This window comes from Micromys minutus (assembly GCF_963924665.1).
Source record: "Micromys minutus genome assembly, chromosome: 11".
NCBI classification, from domain to species: Eukaryota; Metazoa; Chordata; class Mammalia; order Rodentia; family Muridae; genus Micromys; species Micromys minutus.
This window is the reverse complement of record NC_137980.1, coordinates 55,684,868-55,707,357: the sequence shown is the minus strand read 5'-3', so window position 1 is coordinate 55,707,357 and position 22,490 is coordinate 55,684,868. Positions and strand designations below refer to the sequence as shown.

General features: G+C 43.0%; 1 protein-coding gene and 1 pseudogene across 2 annotated transcripts in view; one reads left to right on the top strand and one right to left on the bottom strand.

Moving 5' to 3' along the window:
* The window catches only part of ABHD12 (abhydrolase domain containing 12, lysophospholipase), a 69,285-nt gene extending 47,698 nt beyond the window's left edge, over positions 1-21,587 (bottom strand). The window contains exon 1 of the mRNA XM_080925227.1: positions 21,245-21,587. Coding sequence (XP_080781353.1) covers positions 21,245-21,435 — 191 coding nt within the window. The 5' untranslated portion in view covers positions 21,436-21,587. The remainder of the gene's footprint in view (positions 1-21,244) is intronic.
* LOC308427074 (ADP/ATP translocase 1-like) lies at positions 9,456-10,343 on the top strand (annotated as a pseudogene). The gene has a single exon. The product of its transcript is annotated as an ADP/ATP translocase 1-like (transcript).
* Positions 21,588-22,490: the final 903 nt, after the last annotated feature.

Genomic DNA, 22,490 nt, shown 5'->3' with positions numbered 1-22,490 from the left:
ATGATCAATATTTGCAATGTATAACAATATTTAGCAGCAACATAACATCTGGGCATATTCAACATATAAGTCCAGCTACTTGAGAAGCTGAGGCAGGAGGTTTGCAAGTTCAAATGCTGCTTGGGTAGTGAATCCAAAGACAGTTTAAGTTATAAGTGACACCAAGTGTCAAAAGAAAAAGAAAGTAGGACGGGGGCTGTGGTCAAGCAGCAGTTCGGGCTCTTGTCTAATACGTGCACCCCAACACTGCACCAATGGTGCCATCAGGGGGGATTAGGCAAAAATAGGTGTTTTCTGTGACTATTTTTTACATTTCAGAAGTGCTGGATGGGTTAACAGATGGAGGAAACAAACTACAGAACTTTATTCTCACATACCAATGATACGAATGTGTTGACTCAGTACATCCAGCAAGGAAGGAAGCATAGGTCGAGCTCCTATTGTGGAACAATGGGAAGGAGCTCAGTGCTATCAAATGGCATGCCCAGGTCGGGCCTCTACTTGGTAATGAGCTCACATCCCTGCCCACTCTTTCCATTCCACTGAATTCTTGTCTAGATGAAGAAAGCATCGTCAAACAAACACACAAAGGAAACGTGACCTTGCTTTCTCCATGATGTTTCATGTTACCTAACAAAGCTCACAAACTCCAAAGGCCAGTAGGAGTAAAATAGAATCCTACCACAGACTAGACCAAAGTCAGATATTTTCCTTCCAAACTCATGCAAACGTAATGTTTATTTTGCTCTAGAAACAGCTTTACTGAAACATAATTGACACACTAACTACATAAAGTATATATACATAAGTTTGAACATAAATTCCATCACCAGAGGAAAGATAACCAAGAGGCCTGTCTGTGAGCCCGTTTCCAGACCCTCTCATGCTTCCCTCTCAACCCTTCCAACTTCAAATGTCTAGGGATCTACTTTCTGTCACTAGAGATGACTCTGCATTTTTTTTGTCTTTACGAAGCATATTTGGGGATTCATGCTGTTCGCCACTGTTGGTCCTGTCAATACTCATTTCTCTCTTTAAAAAAATAAAATTAGGTTTAATTTCACCCCCTTGCAATGAACAAAGAGACACCTTGGTGTGGTGGTGATGTTTCGTCAGGGGCAGAGCAGATGGTAGACCTTTGTTCATCCTAGCTTGATGTCTGGCTTGATAGCCAAAGCTGTCTCATGCCTAGGATCTCATAAAAATCAAATCAAATAAAGTCAAATCCAGGCAGTGCAGCACATGAGGAGGAACACATACAAAGATCTGTGGACAACCATGCCTTCCAGCTCATGGCACAGGTGGGCCACAGACACCAGCTTGCCACCACAACACAAAGCACAGATGGAAGATATTGCCCATGGGCCGGCCAGCTATGTGAGCCACCACAATGTGCGTATGTAGTGGTCAGATGGAAGAGAAAGAGCAGTGAAACAGCTTGAGGATTATGAAGAAAGATGGAACTGGAGACTCAAGAGTGACGAGCTGGAGAGATGGCTCATATGTCAAGAACACTGACTGCTCTTCCAGAGGTCCTGAGTTCAAATCCCAGCAACTACATGGTGGCTCATCTATAATGGGGTCTGGTGTGTCTGAAGAGTGACAGTATACTCACATACATTAAATAAATAAATCTATTAAAAAAGAGTGGAGGGGACTAGCCTTTTATGAGTGTCCAGCCCCACCCTAAGCTGACACTCAGGGCTATATCTCAGAACATAGTGGAAGGAGTCAGTGTCAGTATGGCTCTAATTTCATCTAGAGGACATGGGGCTGTCCCTGGTCGAGGCAGCTGCTGGAAAACACATGGGTGTTCAGGAGCTGTGAATAACTGTCTCTGCCCTCACTGGATGCAGTGCTCAGGAGAACTGGCCCATCTCTCACTTGTAGCACTCAGGAGAACAGCCCCTACCCAGCCCAGGCAGTATAGTGGAGCTGGTCTTGGTGGAAGGGGTGTGGGTGAGCCAACCCCGAGGGCATAAGGGTGGGAGATATGACCCTGCCACACGTCTTCCATGGGGTGGCAAGGGAACAGAGGTGATGCGCCCCCTACCCGCGTCTTGCCACCAGGAGTCTGGAAAGCTGTGCACAGGGTCATGAGCTTGGCAAAGCTAGCCTTGCATCTTGCCTGGACAGTATAGCAGAAATGACCCTGGTGGCATGGGGTGCATGTGAGCCAGCCCAAAGGGTGAGAGCTTGAGAGAGCTGGTCCCATCACTCGCCTGCCATTAGGTAGTGTGGGTTTAGGGGTGATACCTTGACGCTCACCACCCGGGATCATGAGAGGTGGCCCTGCCCCTCACCAGCTGCAGCACCCAGTGCTCAGAAGAGCTGGCCCTCTCATCACTGCACCTCGCCTGGGCAGCACAGTAGTGCTGGCCCTGGTTGGAGAGGGTGCAGGTAAGCTGGCTCCAAAGGCAAGAGCATGGAAAAGCTGTGTAGGTTGATGTCAAAGCAATACATGATTGGACAGTAGAGAGTGGGGTGGGGACAACGTTTCAGTTAGGCAGAAGAGAAGAAAGCAGGAGATTCAAGATGGAGATGGCAGAGGATGTTTCAGATCAAGGCGAACTAGATCGATTTTACCTTTTCTAGGTGGGCAAATTATATTTTTATTAATTGGTAGTGAATTAATTGTTTGGATGTATTGTGGATTGAGAATTTAACATATAAATATGATTGATAAATGACTGATTATTGAGTCTTGATTTTACCAGGCCGTGGAGGACAGTGTGTAAAAGCAATGGTTAAGAGGCAGCTGGAGCGTGCAGTTTCAGCTCTGTTGACCATGTGTGGAACGAAATGTGTGGGTGCCAGGAATGGTAACTAACCACCTAGAGGACCATGTGGTAAAGAAATAGACCATGTGCCCAGCTCCACTTTGACAAAGCTAGTTTTCCTATTTTCCCTTGGGCCTCCTGAAGGCAATTCTTCACCCCACCTCAACTGGAAACAGACAAAAGATCTTTCTTCGAGTTCCTTATGTTGGGGTAGATGGTTCTGGTTATTTTTTGAATTATAGATATGTTGTCATTTAAGAGATACTTTACAAATGCAGCTTTGGACAGGGAGGGAACTAGAGAGTTTAAACTCAGAGATTGCTACCTTTCTTTTCCTTTTCACTATCCTTCCTTCTTAAGTAGGGGGAAGGGATGGAGAAGAAAAAGGGGGATATAGTAATAATATAGAAGTTAGAGAAATAGACATAAAGATAGGTTAATAAATTTACTCTTAAACAAAACATTGCATAGCTATATCTTACATTAGTAGAAATATTTGTAATTGATAAAGTTGAAGTTATACTCTTTACATTAATATAGAATTTATGATACAAATCTAATGTTTTCATTGGTATAATTTCTTATTGATTTAAAATTAAGATTAATAATGTTACTTTAATATAGGCATCGTGCCTATATATTTGGGAATGTAAGGCTTGGACCCAGTCCTATAACTGCTATTATACACTGTTTTTAGTTGAATAAACAAAAGGGTGTTTTGGGATATCATAATTAGAGATGGCCAAGAGTAGTCAAGGCTTAACAGTTCAGAGATGCTTTGTGTAGATAGATAATCTTTAAAGGCGTCAGAAGTCCACAGAATATGATGTTTATGGACTTTTTTTTAATTAAAGATCATTTGACTAAACACTTGTCTGTTCTTGACAGCATCCCTTCTTGGATTTTAAGAAGAAACTGACCATCAGTGGAGTTGCTCCAGTTGTGGCGAGACAGCTATTAGGCAAAAACTGCCTCATTCATCTACAGACAAATACTATCCAGAAAGGGACATATTATGCAGAATAGTTGACTGATAATCTTTGCCTAGCCAGAATTATCAGCCCTTCAAAATTCTGCATTACAGAGGTCTGTCAGATATGATCCATGGACAGAAGGTTGAAGACTGGTGCTCCAACATTTTGAGGAATGAGGGACTCTCTATAGATTGGCTACATTTTGTGCTTCTCGTGTATCAAGTAATATTAGTTGACGTGATTGAAGACTGGTAGTCTCATAGCGAACCCAGCTGTTTAGCATTAAAAAAGATAATACAGATCTGAAAGGGTGGTTTTCAGATGACACACAATCTAAAACCAGGATATAAATCAGGTGTAGAACTATAGTCTTTTAGGATAGATGGCAAAGTGCTTTATTTAATGGACAAAATTGTTGGATTGGGTAGTATGCTGTCTTATTCTTCACAAATTGCAGAATGGTAATAGTTGTACTCATTTTATAGTTAAAGGAAAAGAGCCTTTTAACTGGGAAAAAAAGGGGGAAATGTGGATTGTCCTGCAGCTGTTTGTATTTCGATGCTAATTCCACTTCCCTTAGAAGGGCTGCCTAGGCAAGTATTCAGGTGACTTCATCAGAACCTTCTTCCCATTTTAATTTGTAAAAGGAGAGAGCCTGTAATTGGGCAAGGGAAGGAAAGGTGGAGAGAGAGGGTATGGGAGAAGAAGGTGGAAGAAGATGAAGTTGAAGCAAGTGACCTGGAGAAACTGCAAGTTATAAGGGATCTCATAGCTGAGAAATAGAGTAGTGTAGTGGTAAATCTGCCCTATCTACACCCAAAGCTTGTATTCATATTTACTGAGTTGTGTTTTCATTGAATGGGCTTATTCGGGCTGAAGAGGTTACAACAACACCGGCAGGGTGAGAGTTCCCATGGACTGAGACCCTGCAGGACTGGTAGCAACAGATAATTTTAATATTTATTGCAACAGAGCTGGCTCTACCACTTCTCTGCCATGAAGTGGCCTGAGCCAGAGGGAGATGCCCTTCCCCCTCACCCCTTGCCACCTAAGGCAGTTGGAAGAAGTGACCCTGGGGTCATGAGAGCCCTTCTCTGGCAGCAGCACTCTGCAAAATAGACCCTGGGCAGTACAGTAGGGCTGGCCCTGGTTGAAAGGGAATGGGTGAGCCAGCTCAAAGGGTGAGAGCAAAGGAGAGCTGGCCCCACCATTTGTCTCTTGTGAGGTGGCATTGGTGCACAGGTGAGGCCCTCCCCCAACTCAGTTAGAACTGCAGGTCATAGGAGTGGGGAGCTGGCCCTGTAGCACTCGGAGAATAGGACCCTGCATGTGTCTGGGCAATACCGTAGAGCTGGCCCTGATAGTGAAGACACAGGTGAGTGAGCTCAGGTGTGAGAGCTGGAGGGTTGGTGCAGCCCCTGACAGGCTGTAGCACTTGGGGGAGTGGGCTCCACATCTTGACTGAGCAGTACAGTGGAGCTGGCTCTGGTGGTATGGGTGTGAGTGAGCAAACCTCAAGGAATGAGAACAGGAATGCTGACCCTGCCAATCCCAGCATCGGGTGGCCATAGATGTTTACTACACTTTGTTTTTTCTTTGTTTGCTTGCATGTTTTGTTTTGGAGGGGAGGTTGCAAGGGTGAAGGTCAGATATGCATGATGCAGATGCGCATGATTCTTTACTAAGAATCAGTAAAAAGTTTTTTAAAAAATCTAGTTTCTTAGAGAAGTTTTAAGTTGACAACAAAGTGGAACAGAAGCAAACAAGAGAGATGTCTCATATATTCCTCTCTGTATATATATACACAGCCTTCCCTGTATCCCCAATATCGCCCAGAGTAGAACATTTGTCTGCTGAAGAACCTGCATCAACACATTTGTACCCAGAGTTTATATGAAGGTTCACATTTGCTATTGTACATTAAAGATTTTTTGTAAATGCATACACATCCAGGATTGCAGAATAACAGTTGTACTGAGTCTCAGTCTGTCTGTCTGTCTGTCTGTCTGTCTGTCTGTCTCTCTCTCTCTCTCTCTCTCTCTCTCTGTCTCCCTCTCTCAACTTTACTCCGTGTGGATACACCAAGATCTTTCAGAGAAGGATCACTGGAGTGTACATTTTAGCCTGGCCTTGATCCATCATCTCTGCTTCCTGATCTGCCAAAATATGAGGAGCCTCAGCTAGTTTGCCACCATGAACACTTCCCAGAACTTTACCATGCTTTCCCTGCTATGATAAACTAAACTAAACCAAAATACACTTTTATCCTTTGTTGATTCTGCAAAATATTTTGTTATAGTGATGACAAAAGTAAGATATATATTTGGAAACTTTCGTTAATGGATCTCTTTGTCACTGCATTGATCTCTTTAAAATATTGTTGCTGTTCACACTTAACTTGGGAACTCATTTAATGTAGTTTTGGTTTTTTTTTTTTTTTTGCAGCGTTGGGGAATGTTTAGAAGTAGATCTTTAAAGGACTAATTGTGCTAAACTGAGATCAGCTGGGTCAGCACTAATCTACTGTGATTGATGTGCATAAGAAGAAGTTTGGGGGAAAAAATTAAGCCACGCAGAAGTGGCGAAAACTTTTGATTATCTTCAAGTTCAAGGCCAGCCTGGTCTACAGTGAGTTCCAGGACACCCTGGGCTACATAGAGAAACCCTGTCTCAAACAAACAAACAAAAATAAAAAGGAGGAACAGGAAGAAGTAGTGGAGTAGGAGAAAAAAAAATAACAAGGAGAAGGCTGGTGAATTTTGAGCTGGTAGGGGTGGAGATGGAAGGAGGGAGATCAAAAATTCTAAGTCATTTTCAGCTATGTAGTAAGCTTAAGGCCAACCTAGATTACATAATATGCTGCCTTAATAAGCAAAACAAAAATATTAATGAGTGTATATATAAACAAAAGACCATGTGAAGAAAAAGGAAGGTAGTCAAATCAGCCTTCAGAGAACAACTGTGTTAACAATTTTGCCATTACTTTGTTGCAACAAGTTGAGCAAATGCACATGCCTGATAATCTTTGATAAGATAGTAGATCTTGTGAATATTCAGTGGTGAGTGCTGGATATTGTTATTTTATATTAATTAATTATGTTATTGAGACAAGATCCCTGTGTAGCTCTGGCCATCCTGGAACTCACTATGTAGAACATAAGAGATTTTGCCTCTGACTCCTATATACTAGAATTAACGGCATCTCTCTCTCTCTCACACACACACACACATTTTTTCCCAAGAAGGGCTTCTCTGACTGTAACTATCTCTGTAAATCAAGCTGCCTTTGAACTCAGAGATCCATCTGCTGCTGCCTCCCAAGTGATGGTATCAAAGGTGTGCACGACCACTGCCTAGCTATTATTTTTTATACTTTATTAAAAATAGTTCTAACAAAATTTATTGTGTTAATGTTTAGAAAATAAAGCAATATATCTTTAAGTTCTTCAGCAATAGAGTAATACCTTGATAATTTTTTCTTAATTTTTTTAAAATTTGGATATTTTCTTTACTTACATTTCAAAATTATCCCTTTGCAGATTTTTCTCTCTGGAATCTCCCTATCCCATTCCCCCATCCCCCTGCTGCCATGAGAGTGTACCCTCACCCACCCACTCCCTCCCATCTCCCCGCCATGGCATTCCCCTACACTGGCCTATTGAGTCTTCACAAGGACCTCTCCTCTTGTTGCTACCTGATAAGGCTATCCTCTGCTATACTTATGCTGCTAGAGCCATGCTAACCCCATATGTATTCTCTGGTAGGTGGTTTAGTCTCTGGGAGCTTTAGAGGGTCTGGTTAATTGATATTGTTGTTCTTCCTGTGGGGTTGCAACCCCTTCAGCTCCTTCAGTGCTTTTTTTAACTCCTCCACTGGGGATCCCTTTCTCAGTCCAATGATTGGTTGAGAGAATCCAACACTATATTTCTCAGGCTCTAGCAGAGTCTCTCAGGAGACAGCTATATCAGGGACTTGTTAGTATATACTTCTTGGCATCCACATTATTGTCTGGGTTTGGTGACAGTATATAGGATGGACCCTCCACCCCCAGTCTCTGGATGACCCTTCCTTCAGTCTCTGCTCCAAATTTTGTCTCTGTATTTCCTCTTGTGGATATTTTGTTACCCCAAGCATACTCTCTTTGGACTTCTAACTTCTGGATCTTCATATGGTCTGTGAATTGTTTCTTGGATAACCCAAGCTTTTGGGCTAATATCCACTTATTAGTGAGTACATACCATGTGTGTTCTTTTGTGAGTCCAGAAATCTAATATTCATCTCACTTGTCAGTCATCTCCAGGAATTACTGGCTCTTGTTGCTCAGTGCTATGTGTTTTGAAAACATTTCATCTGAGGATAATCCCAGTTCATGAGAGGTGGAGACTGGAGTTCAAGACCTGCCTCACTACATTGTGCTTTTGAGGCTAGCCTGGGCCACATGAGACTATTAAAAACCAAACAAACAAGCCCCAGACAAATGTTGCATGTATATTCTCTTTTTTGCTATAGTGCTGTTTCATCTACTTCAAGACAAACTCAACTCCATGTGTCTCAAAGTGGGCTAGAGGTAGAACTTTTTGTTGTTTTGTAAAACAAGGTCTCATTAATTAATTATACCTGACTGGCCTCAAATAGATGATCTTGTTTCAGCTTTCTACTGCTAGGGTTACATGTGTGCTCCATAACTCCCGGAGAGGTGAAGTCCTATTTATCCTGTAAGTGTTCATAATGAATTGTTTCTCAGCAATACCTGCAATGATGGCTAATATTTATTGTTGACTTGACTGTATTCAGAATTACCTGGGGATTTGAGACATACCTCTTTAGTGTTATCAGAATTAGCTTAGAAGGAACAAAAGAATAAAGCCATTAATAAAGACTAATTTCCCAACACTAGTGGCTGGATTAATATTTTAATAAGAAATATTAACCTTCAAAATCTTTTTTTAAAGATTTATCTATTATATATAAGTACACTGTAGCTGACTTCAGACACACCAAAAGAGGGCATCAGATCCCATTACAGATGGTTGTGAGCCACCATGTGGTTGCTGGGATTTGAACTCAGGACCTCTGGAAGAGCACTCAGTGCTCTTAACCACTGAGCCATCTCTCCAGCCCCAACCTTCAAAATCTTCCGCCAACACAGTTGGTACTAGAAGCAATTGCAGTGCACAGCTGAAACTTTCAAGGCCTTAATGAAACATGCAACAACTTCTAATGTCTCTTTGTTTTCAAAAAGGAAAAGAGAAATCATGAAAATTTTGTTGGCAGAGTTGAACAGCTGAGTATCCCACGGTGGGAAGGTCTGATTTTGTGTGCATGTTGGGAGAAGGTGGTCAGGGCAGGGTTCTAACAATAATAAGAATAAAAAGTTTACCACAGGGGTAGAGCTCATTTTCAAGGATCATACATGGCCATGTTTCTTATTTTTCCCCCATAGCACTTCCCACACTGTTGAAATTTACCTTGGTATTTATGTACTGCCTTCTGGCTATGTTTCTCCTTCACAAGACTGTAAACTCCATATAGACTTTGATTTCCCCAACTCTTGTGCCATTTTAGTTGTATTATCTAGATTTCAAGGCTACATGTCCCCTTCACATCGTGCAGGGACAGAGACTGGGTATTGGTGCCTGGTCAGGCATAGGCAAGAGCAAAAGAGTGGCTTCTTGCAGGCTGTGCACACCTGGCTTTCAGCATGGCTTTGAACTTCCTTAAGGACTTCCTGGCAGGTTGCATCATCAACGATGCCGTCTCCAAGACCCCTGTCGCCCTGATCAAGAGGTCCAGCATGCCAGCAAACAGATCAGCGCAGAGAAACAGTACAAAGGCACCGCTGATTGTGTCGTGAGAACCCCCAAGGAGCAGGGCTTCCTCTCCTTCTGGAGGGGTAACCTGGCCAATGTGACCCGGTACTTCCCCACCCAAGCTCTCAGCTCTGCCTTCAAGGACAAGCACAAGCAGATCTTCCTGGGAGGCGTGGATTGTCATGAGCAGTTCTGGCGCTACTTCGCTGGTAACCTGGCTTCCGGTGGGGCAGCGGGGCCACCTCCCTCTGCTTCGTCTACCTGCTGGACTTTGCTAATACCAGGCTGGCTGCTGACGTGGGCAAGGAATAGTCACAGTGTGAGTTCAATGGGCTGGGTGTCTGTCTCACCAAGATCTTCAAGTCTGATGGCCTGAAGGGTCTATGCCAGGCTTTCAGTGTCTCTGTCCAGGGCATCATCATCTACAAAGCTGCCTACTTCAGAGTCTATGACAGTGCCAAGGGGATGCTGCCAGACCCCAAGAACGTGCACATTATCGTGAGCTGGACGATTGTCCAGAGTGTGACAGCGGTGGCAGGGCTGGTGTCCTATCCATTTGACACCATTCATCATAGGATGATGGTGCAGTCTGGCCGGAAAGGGGCTGTATTATGTACACGGGGACACTTGACTGCTGGAGGACCATTGCAAAAGATGAAGGAGCCAACGCTATCTTCAAAGGTGCTTGGTCCAACGTATTGAGAGGCATGGGTGGTGCTTTTGTATTGGTATTGTATGATGAGATCAAAAAATATATGTAATACTCAAGTTCACAGGTTCACAGATCCATTGTGTGGTTTAACAGACTATTCTTAAGGAAATTAAAAAAAAAAAAAAAAAAAAAACAGACCATAAGGAATACCTCAAAAAAATGTTTCATTGAGTATTCATTAAACTACAAAAGTATTTTGTATTTATTTTACCCACAGCAGACAAAAGATAGCTTATCATACTTATTCGATTAATTAACTGAAGAACTGATGCTGAAAAAGTAACAATGTGACTCATTAATAAAGACTACTCAATACACTTTAAAAGAAAGGCTACATGAAAGCTATTTGTTAAATGAATAAAATAAGATACAAATCCTATTTCTAATATGAACCACACAGTTAAAACTCCAGAGGAGAATTTCACTTCCCTGTTATCTGCGTCATCGATTTCCACTATGGGATCTGTATTACTCTGAATCAGACATAAAGTAAGTGGAGGAGTGATGACCCTTGAGATTCTCTTTCACCATAACAACTGCATCTCCTGGGTGACTGTGCACCTAGAGATCCTTCCCTGGATAGCTACAGGATTCCCCACAGAATCTTTCAGTTTTCCCATGAGGCCTTGGGGAGACACTGGTAAGCTTCCATATGGCCCACACTGGTTTGACTGTCTCTTCCTTCTGGAACCTTACGCTAGATATTAAGTGTTCTACAATGGTGATCTTTGTTATCTCGGGGTCTTGACATGACATGCTTTGTCAGAATGTTTTGTGTCTCTGAACTGTTGAGACTTTTTCTTCTATTTCTAGATGGCTTTTCTGGTCAGTGATGCTCTTTGCATGAAATTGCTTGAATAAAGTGAAAAGCCAAAAGATGGAATATGTTTTTAACATAAATTAAAAAAAAGTACATTTTAAAAAGGTTGCAATAAATGGGTCTTTAAGAAAGAATGAAATACAGCATGGTCATGATGCACGCCTCTAGTCCCAGCACTCTGGAAGCAGAAGCAGGAAGATCTCTGAGTTTGAGGCCAGCCTGGTCTACAGAGCAAATGTCAGGACAGCCAAGGTTACACAGAGAAACCCTTTCTCAAAAATAAATAAGTAAATGAATAAATGAATAAATGGATGGATGGGTGGATGAAATAACTGTACATGGTAGTGTATACCTTGATCCCAGCATCTGGGAAGTAAAGTTAGGAGAATTAGAAATTTAGAAAAAAAGGACATCAATAAATCAAGCGCCATGATGAATGACTGCCTGTTGGAATCCCAAACTCAGGAGGTTGAGGCAGAAAGAAGGCAAGTTTAAGGTCAGCGTGGACCATTTAGGAAAACTGAAGGTGAATGTGAGAGCAGACAGACTGTTTCCAGTCACTCTTGCATTCTCTCAAGGCCACAGTACTGAACAAAACATTTTAGGGTAAAAGCTGACAGCTGCCACCCATAAAAGCCGAAAAACAACAGATTCCCTAAAGAAAAGAATTCTCTACCTGCATCACCAATTGCTTGCACAGTTCCTAGCAAAGCAGGGTAACTGCTGTATACACTGAGTTATAGGTACCCGATACTCCAGGGTGGAAATAGCACAGGTCAAGGATGAAAGGACATAATGTATCTGCTGCACACGTTATTAAAAGCGATGGAAATCAACAGCTTCATCTTTTCCACTGTATCAGAATAACCGGCATGGACTCTAAATCCTCACCTTTCCGTTGTGTGAGTAGCCATCAATATATCCAAATCTGTGTGGAGATTCCATAAGTTTCACAACAATTAAAGATAATGAAACATCTTTCTTCACTTTAAAGTGCAAGTCCACTTCTTTCCAGCTTCAAGAACCAATATAAAAGCAAAACACAGCAGATGGTGCTGGCACATTCCTTTATTCCCAGCACTCACGAGGCAGAAGCAAGCAGAGCTCGAGACCTGGTCTGCAGATCAAATTCCAGTATAGCTAGGGCTACACAGAGAAACCCTGTCTCATAAAACAAACAAACAAAGATCAAAGCACCCTGACTCTGCTCAAATCCCTTCACTGGCAGTCCCTCTCTATCTTCTTCTCTTTCTTTTTACAGCACTGTGAATCAAACCCAAGGCCTTGAGCATGCTAAGCCAAGTGCTCTTAACACTGGGCCATACCCCAGCCCTCTACCTTCATCTTGACAAACTGGCTGAAGGAGTAGCTTAAAGATAAAAGCAGTGGCTCTGGCATGTGATCTCTTGCTTGAAGCTACTCCACTTCCTTTTTTTTTCTCCATAGGATGCTTTCTATCATGTAATAAAAGAAGGCCCTTACCAAATATAACCCTCAGTCTTAGAATCTCATAATCTACAACTATGGGCCAAATAAACCTCTATTGTTTATAATCTTCCCAGTCTGTGGTCTTCTGTTATTGTTGTAAAAACAGACTAAGAGGCTGGAGAAATAGCAAAGTGGTTTAGGCACAACAACCTGAGCCTGTAACCTAGCATTTTATGTGAGTGTACAAAACAAGCTGGATGTTAACCTCATGGTGTTTGGAAACCCAGAACTGAACAGGGCAGACCCAGGACTACTACTAGGGCTTGCTGGCTGATGGCTGAAAAAAGAAAGCTGTGGGTTGGGGAGAGGCTGCCTCAGAGGAATGAAGCAGAAAATGACAGAGGAGGGCACTCAAGGCCTCCTCTAGCCACCACATATACACACAGGAAAACATGGAAGAAGGTTTAGAGGTTGGTAATGGTATAAGCTGGAATAATTTGGAGAAAGTTAGAAACAGCCTATATTTTCATGAACAAAGCATTAGGCATGACTGTGATGAGGGCTCAGAAAAAAAGCTTAAGGAAAGTAAAGAAGTCATCATTTTTGCTTAAGTGTTTGTGAGGTTTCAGGCAGTATTGTTTCCTTTCTCCTGCTGTCTTTACATATTCTAGCCAAAAGCAACTTAGGGGAAGATAGAAGGGTCTTTGCTTTGCTTTGTTTGGCTTTTTGAGTCAGGATTTTGCTGTGCAATCGCCCTGGCTGTCCTAGACTTGATTTGCCAACCATTGTGGCCTCAGCTCACAGAGATCTGCCTGCCTCTACCCACCAGATTCTGGGAATAAAGGCATGCATGTGTCCAGCTTGGGAGGACAAAGTTTAACTGTCATTGAGAAAGGCAGAAGCTCAAGCAGGAACTTGAATAAGAAACTACAGAGAGCTTGCTGGCTCACATGTAGCTTCATATTTAGCTAGCTTTCCTATATGTCAGAGGAGCACCTGCCCAGGAAAAGGGGCCCCTTACAGCAGACTGGGCCCTCTACATCAATCGGCACTCAAGACAATTCCACACAGATATGCCCATGGGTGATCGGATTTGGGCAATCCCTCATTTAAGATTCCCTTCTCCAATGACTCTGTTTAACAGTCAACTCAAGTTAACAGTCACTAACAGTTAACTAGGACAGACAGAAAATGAAGAACCACATTGGAAATCAGAATAAAGGCCATCCATCCTTTGTGAGATCTCAAAATGTGGAACTATGCTAGAAATCAGAGTAAAGGTCATGCTTGTGAGATCTTGGGCAAAAATGAGGAACTATATCTGAAATCAGAGCAAAAGTTAACCTTGTTTATAGAGTTCTAAAGACGTTGGCTTAAGTGTACCCATGTTCTGAGCACTACAACAAGCAGAGTGCATTGCTCCCTGCACCTTGATTTTAAAGGAGGCTGTCAACAGTTGAGGAGGCCAGATGTTATGAGGCAGAGCCACCACAGAAATACCACTCGGGCAATACTCAGCAAAGCTACAAGGGTGGGGACACCTACAAGATCCTAGAACTGTGGAGCTACCAGTGACTCTCCAACTGTGGGAGAACTGAGGTAAAAGACTCCAATTTATGATTGCTGGTAAGCCCAGTGAAGCTGTGGAAGCAGGAGTGCTGGGGCCTAAAAACTCAAGCACAGTGCCTAGGATGTGGGATGCAGTATTAAAGAACACCATTCTTTACCTTTTAGATGAATGCTATTTTCTCTGAAGGGCTTTGGACTTACTAGGGACCAGCTACTTCTTTCCTCTTGCCTACCCCTCCCTGGAATGCCTGCCCCACCATTGTATTTTAAAAGTAAGGCTCACAGCAGGTCTCAGGATAAATTGTGCTTTGAATATCTGATTCAGATAAGGCTCTGAATTTAGGACATTTGAGTTGATGATGTTATGTGACTTCTTTCATATCTCTGAGACTATTACAATGAAATTCTGTGATTTAAATTCTTCCAAAATACACAACAACAACAACAACAACAACAAGAGAGGTTTGGCCAAAACATCTGGACTCACATGATCCTTCTTCCTTTCCTGAGTCTCCCCAGAAGCACACATTATCACACCTAGCACATGTTGAGACTTAATTATGAGCGGGACCGTACTGAGAGGGTGGAATGGTTCAGATTGACAGAACTGAATGAGGGCTTGCTGCACGGTCACAGGCTCTCCTGTCCTTGGTCGGTTCTCTAGAACATTCTTTCTCACGATTTCAGTGCTACGAGTGTGAGCCGTAGCACTGAACCCTCCTCATATTCAGCCCGACACTGGGCTTGCAGCACTCCAGCTGAAAATCAAAAACTAGCCAGGGAGTGGTCAGAAGGCAGAGGCAGGAGGATCTCTGTGAGTTCAAGGCCAGCCTGGTCTACAGAGCAAGTTTCAGGATAGTCAGGACTATACAGACGCTTTCATCAAGTGTCCCACTGTCAAAAAGGCTGTCAACAGCTGTGCTCGCTCCCCTTTCCTCCCTCCCTTCCCCCTCCCCCAAGTTTTCTCTGTATAACCCTGACTGTTCTGGAACTATGTAGACCAGGTTAGCTTTGAACTCACAGATCTGCCTGCCTCTGCCTCCTTTAAACCCAAAAGCTGGGTTTAAAGATGTGTGTTACCAGCGCCCAGTCACAGCTGGTCTCTTACTGGCTCTACAACTCTCCTGAGTGCCCAGAGCATCTGGCATATTTCTCTTCCTTTGTCTCCTGTCTCTCCATAGGAAGGTAAAGCTCATGCAGGTAAGCTGCAGCCTTAAAGTATTACCACACCTAATAGATATTCAAACTGTTAAAAGAATGGCTCAGGCCTGGTAAAATGGCTCACAAGGTAAGGGCACTGCCAAGCTTTGCAACCTGAGTTCAATCCCTAGGACCCATGTAATAGAGGAGAAAACTGACACCTACAAATTGCCCTCTGGCCTTCACATATATGCTATGCATATATATGTGTATATGTGAATCACACACACACACACACACACACACACACACACACACACACACACACAGGGCTGGGAGAATGGAGTAAGGTAAAAATGGCTTAGAAGAGGGTTGGATGACCCAACAGTATAGTTAGAAATGCTCTAATGTCAACATATACAGGGCTAACCAGATAGATGGCTCATGCTTGCTGTCAAAGCTTGGGGACCAGAGTTTGATCTCTGGGACCCATAGAGTGAAAGAAAAAGACTGATTCTGGCAAGTCTTTCTCTGACCTCCACATCTTATGTGAGTGATGCCCCCACCCAAAATAAAAACCACAAATAAACATATGTAATTAAAAAAACATATGCTCACCAAGTAGGATATTTTAAATGTATAACTATGAACGGCTAGATTATAGTCTTGGGGGCAGGAGTGGGAAGGAGAAATGAGTCCTTGACACAAGCTAACAGCTTTCTCAGTTCCTTTAGCTTATGATATTAACAACAGAGATGGTTTTGCCAGAAAATGCTACCAGCTGATGCTCATTGGGTGCCAGGAATTTTCCAAACACCTGGGCCTCATGACAATCCAACTGGGAGGCATTCTTATCCTCCACATTACAAGTGAAAAAGCAGGCTCAGAGGTTAAGTAGTTCATGCTAAGCCACAGATTTTGAAAAGACTCACTTGAGACTCAGATCACTATGCAGCATCCCAGAAAGTATGGAATTTATTACAAGGGAAACTAAGCCCAAATGGCAGGTCATCTAGATAAGGGCCATTTTAGTCCCAGCACTCTGGCTATCATCTTCCCTATGTTGGTTGGTCCCTCTGTCCGTCCGCTAGATAGGACAGGACAAGTGATGTGCTGTGCTGACAGATCCCCTTGCAAAGCACAAAGCCACTGAAACCTAAGTGTTATAGTACCAAGTGAGGACAAACAGCACGGACCTGAAGCTTGTCATACTTGCATCATTAAACATTCTCCTGCATATTTTATTTGAAATGCAAGTAATTCTTTTAAGAGCAGTAGCAGGAATCTCAAACAGTATTCTACCTTTGCTGATGAAGTAACTATCTTTTTAAAAAATATATTAAAAATATTAGTGTGTGTGTGTGTGTGTGTGTGTGTATTTGTGCTTTGTAGCTTTCTCACTTTCTGCCTATACATGGGTTTCAGGGATCAGACTAAGGTCATCAGACTTGTGCAACAACCATCTTTACCCATTACCCACTTGCTGCTCTCCCTATCCAGTTGTAGTCACCAGCTTTTCCATCCAACCTGTCTATTCCCAGAAATAACAACTCTGAGACTTAATTATGAATAACCCCCTAGGCCATAAGCTCTGAATCACTCCCCAACTAGATGGTTTATTCTATTCTATGTGTGCCATATGACTGGTTCCCTCTTCTCAGTTTCATGCATCTGTCTCAGAGTTTGGGACAAATCTCTCTGCTCTTGATTCTTTCCAGAATCCTAGCTCCCCCACAACCCCCTCTCTTTGCCTGGTATTTACTGCACCAGCTAATAGGCCCTCAGTTTCTTATTAACAGGTGAAGCTTCCACACAGTATACAAGAGATTCTCTCTAAACCCAGGTTCTTTTAAAGTATCCAAAATTCCATGATGCTTTCTGTAAGGTGGCGTCTGAACAGGTCAAGAGCTTTCAGTCTTCCTGAAGTCACCTCCTGCAATGTAGACCTGTCTGCCCCAGTCATCACAGAAAGCTACCTTGGGAAGGAATAGTGATTGTGGGCTAAAAGGAACGTTGAGTCAAACTAATATAAAAAACCACAGTGGTAATAAAATCTGGAGTCAGGCTATAGAGCAACCATGACAAGGTAAGGCACAATGGGAAAAGGCTGACCCAATGGGAGCCCAGATGAAGTACAACAGACAAAGCCAACCTACTGCAATGTAATCACTGGAGCTAAGTCTGTTATTTATATGCAGTAGTAAAGGAGAGAGAAAGAAAGGCCAGCTGTGAACTTCCTCTCATCTTAGTCTATAAATTAAGGGTGAAGAGACACACACACAGGGATGCATGGCATTTGAGCTGCAGGTAATACCTTGGAAAGGCTAAAGGCAAAGGACATGGACCCTGACCTCAGCCTCTGCCTTTCTGGACAGGTAAAGTCAGCGGGCATCTTGGATGGGAAGTGTTGACTGTGTTCCTTGGTATTTACATGAAGAGTGATATGACTAGGAAATCTTCCATGCAGCTCATTGGTATCTATCCCTAGACTTGGTCTAAAGTTTGGAGAAGAAAGACCATCCCTGTACTTTTAATGTGTATCTTCTCAGGGTCCAAGTTAGATCACCTGTACCTTCTATGCACTGACAAGAATTCCAAAGCTACAAGAAAAAAGAAAAAAAAAGAAAAGAAAAGAAAAAGAAAAAAGAAACTCCTGCACTTCATCTGCCCATCTCTGCTCACCAAACAAACCAAGTTATTGCCATTCTTCCCAGAGAGTAGGGCTTCTATATTAATTCTATCAATATTTACCTTTAAAAATCACCCTTTGACACATCCAGAACTTAAAACAAAATGGAGGCTTTTGGTCTTGAAATTTTTTCCATCTGAATTAGCTACAGTGGATTTTTTGGTTTTGTTTTTAAGTTGACTAGACCATATACAAAAAACAACACCCCATACAAATGACACTTAAAAATCCAGCTACCATTTTTTAATTATTATTTTAAAATACCACCAGCAACAAACTCCTTAGCAAAAGAACTAGCATTACACTTAATGGCAAAAACAAACAAACCATCAAAAGCACTATCAATAAAGTCATGAAAGTGCCCAGTATAAGCCGTATTTTTAATTGTGTTAATGTCCATGATATAGTCAAAGATACCCGTAAGTACTTGGCTGTCATTAAAGTCATAGACTAGTCAAAGATGTCTAGAACCATTGATAGTTCTTGTTTTTCTGTAGGGATATATCATGACCAGAAAAGAGAAACAAGTGACATAAAAATTGAAAGACAAGGGACCAAATTCTTACTTGGAGTTGTCATCACAGAATACTTAGAAGACCAAAGAGAATCACTGTAAAAACCATGAGAAGTAATGTTACTAGTTATGAGCTAAAACAATAAGAAATAAAAAGTCCTATTTTCACCACCACCAACAAAAACCAGATAATTAGGATAAAAATGTGTAGGACAGGGGCCAGCCAGCAAGATGACTCACCCAGTAAAAGCAGTTGTTGGAGAACTGAGTTCGACCCCAGAACCCACAGAAAGGTAGAAGGAACTCCAGAAATTGTCCTCTGACCTTTACATGGTACATGTACTTCCACACACATATCATACATACACAAAATAAGAAACAGATAAAAAGAGTGTATAGCATTTTCTAAAGGAAGTACATAGGATACAAAGGAAAATAAAAACAGAATTTTAAGATAATCAGTAAGACATTTCTGAGAATTTAGAAAATTTGTGTTCAGACTGAATATTATACATAACTGATATATGAAACTACCACTATTACAATGTTTCAAAACATTTCAAATCATTTTGTTCAAGTAATTCCAAAGTACCTATAAAAAAATATTTGCTTAAAAAGAGTCTAGTCCCCACCCTTAAAAAAAATGGTGAGAAGAGAGGCATTCAAGACTGCTAAACAGTGAAAGCTTAAAAGTATGTGACAGAGGACCATTATACAATCTTATCCACTTTTGTGTGGCTATGAAGATCCAAGAGGAAGAGTTACAAGAAATACGAAAAGTCAAAATGTAATGATACACAGTCTTGAGAGCAGGTAGCTTACACTGATGGAGGCCACAGCCAGCTCTAATTCTTCTGTGCATACTCGGGCAATTCCACTTTAGGTACTCATTTATTCAACAGGGTTTTTATTTTTTAATTGTCATTATGATTTTTTTTGCCACCTACCACTTGGCATGCCCTGGAATGCAGAGGTGGAGAAAGCAATCGACTCTCATTGCATTTCCATTCTGGTTGGGGAGGAGACAGGTGAAGCAACTCAACAAGTATTCATGCATTTATAGCAATTACAACGTCAGGTAAGTAATAAGGTAAACAGGGCTGGGCTGGCCTGAGTGAAGCACCAGAATGTCTTGCAAAGGCCAACAGGAAAGCTACGGAGAAATGATCCAATCTGGCCTTCCTTCATTATGCTTTATTCCCCTAACGCCTCTGTTCATTCAGAGGATGTGGGCACCATTTGAATGCTTCTCTTTGTCCCACAATATTAGCCAAGTCCTTTTAATACAAGGAAGGTGTCAGAGCAGTATACACGCTGCCCTCCCAAACATTTCTGTGCATAGCAATTTGATCTTTTTCAACAGAAGAATTTCTAAATATCTAAGCTATATGCAAAGCATATGAATAAAAATGTAATCGAACTATCAAGGGTTGTAAATGCAGGTAAACTTTTCTTAAGAGAAAGTAAAGGGAACATGAGTCTTTCAAAAGACTAATTACCTGATAGTTAATTTTTAATTACATGTTATACATTTATCTTGTGTGCATGTATGTGAGGCGGACTGCATGAAGGTCAAAAGCCAACTTATGGGTGATAGTTCTCACAAGGATGGGTCATCAGGCTTGATGGCAGAAAACTTTTACCAGTTCAGCAATCTCACCCACCCTCTGGTAGCTAATTTTAACCACAAACAGCAAATTCTGGCCCTTCTGCAAGATTGAGAATCACTGACTTAAAGAGATCTCTCTGTAGTTTAAGTTCATGATCTTGTAAGAACAGAGCTTCAAGCTCTGATTTTCCTTCTTGGATAAATGTTTAACATATAAAATGGACAATCAATTGATACAAAAAGAAATGACTGCTACAATTCTTGTCTTAGAAATATTGCAAACTAATATCTGTGATCACGAACTACCAATGGCTTCAAAACTGCCAAGAAAGATAATAGTCTACAAATTGTCAAATTAGGAAACCGGCATAGAGGAAAAAAAACCTACCCCTATGAAACATGCTATTCAAATTTGAAATCAGCTGGATTTACATAACTGCCTCTTCTCCATCCTAAAAAGAGGATGCAAACTTAACTAACCGACCAGCCCCAGACGACTCTAGGACCTTACAGAGTGATTCCCAATGACCAATTCCTGTGCCGATTTCAAGTGCCTAGTAACCACCTGCACAGCCAACCACCAGTTCTCTCCAACAGCTGAGAAGGGATGCATCCATCCTTTCCTTTGGATTCTACAAACGGCTTAACCCTCTTTCGAGGGTCAGCAAATGCTGCTTTGACCTGGGATGAGCTAGTGAAGAGAAGGACCAGACAGGAGAGTTACTACTGAGCTCCATATAAGGTCAAGGCAAAGCAGGTAAACTGGCTAAGAGCACTTGCAGGGTCTGCGGTTCACCCTGCGTGGCCCTCTTCTTAAGGGCAGCCTTTCAAACTCCTCAGGAGATTTTCCAGAGCCAGTCAGGAATATGGGGCCCCTGATTACTACTGACCCAACCACTAAATATCTCTGCGGGCTAACCTGATAAGGGTGTCAAAGCCAGTCAGAGTGCTGGATGGGTTAGCGAGAAGAAGCTGGTGGAGGGGAAGGGAGGGGAAATGAGGGTTGAAGGAGAACTCCTCCAGAGGCAGGTGTTTGGAGGAAAGATAGGGTTGGACGGTCCCTGCGGGCCAGACGAGGGGAGGAAGTCAGAAGAAGGGTCGAAGAGGACGCCGGGAGGATGGGACCGTGTGATGTTCCCGTAGCAGACCCTGAAGGTGGAAGCCTGGGACTACCCGCGCGAATTCGCGTCGCATCTCACCTGCCGAGAGCCCGCTTCATGCCCGCGTCGGATGCGCTGAGCGGCTCCGCCGTCCCCTTGCCCGCTAGACGCAGGTTCTGCTTCAAGCTGCAGTCGGCGTCCAGCGCCGTGGCGGCCGAGCCGGAGGAAGACGAGCCTGAAGCGGCACAGCGCTCATGCTCTAAGGTGACGGGCTCGGTCCGCTTCCTCATCCCGCGGCCCTGTCGGCCGGCAGCTCTCTGTGTCCTGGTTTACCACCGCCCGCCTGCGCAGCCCTCGCCGCAGTCGCCGCCACTCACAGCCGTCACAACCCGGAGCCGAGAACCCTCTGCCGGTCACATCCCAGCCTCAGGCCGCGGCGCCCGCTGTGGACCAGCGCCGGAGGCCGGTCGGCCACCGCGGCCAATCAGCTCACGACTTCCGGAAGCCCCGCCCCAGACACGCCCCCAGCACCTCTGCTCCACAAGCAGCACGCCCAGCATCCCTAGCGCCAATAACTGCCATCTTGGAGAAGGGCGGAATAAGCTGAAGCGGCAGGTCGTTTTCAGGGTTGGGCTAATCTGAAGGGTCTTGCTGCGTTTGCAAAACGGATTAGGGCCAGTTTGGGTTCACATGCTAGGCTGTTCTTACGGCAACTCAAGTGTCGTTTGCGTACGAACTGATGCAGGCCCCATCTCAGTGATCCGAATGGGGAGGATGCAAGGGGAGGGGGAGAACTCAAGGGGATCCTTGAAGGAGCGAACTCCATTCTCTGGGTAAAATAGGCTCTCTCCACACCTAAAGAGCGAAAGCCCTAGATGTTCTTTAGGTTTGTTATACTCAACAAAAAATTTTACTTCAAGAGAGAGAAAAGAGAGGGTGGTGATGTTAAAAAAAAAAAAAAAAAAAAAAGGTTTTGGGTGGCTCTGAGACTTTTCCAAAATACCCCATTCTTAGAATATGAGACCCTAAAGACACAGAAATGGTTAAAGTCAGACTCAGATTTTCCAGTCATCCCAAGGCTATGAGATCCCGCCTGTGCCTGACAAATAAAAATAATGGCCCAAAGTAATTCTTAAAACACACACACACACACGCGCGCGCACAGAATATACTGACTGATAGCCAGCCACCTGGCCCTCTAGAAAGCCCTAGATAGGGTCCTGATACATGTCATAGTTAACTCATGCTCTAATCACCCAATTCTGAGAAACAAAACAAGGACAACCCCCCTTCAAAAGTTTTGATAGATATAAACAAGGTTCTGAAAATGTAAAAACAAAGTTTT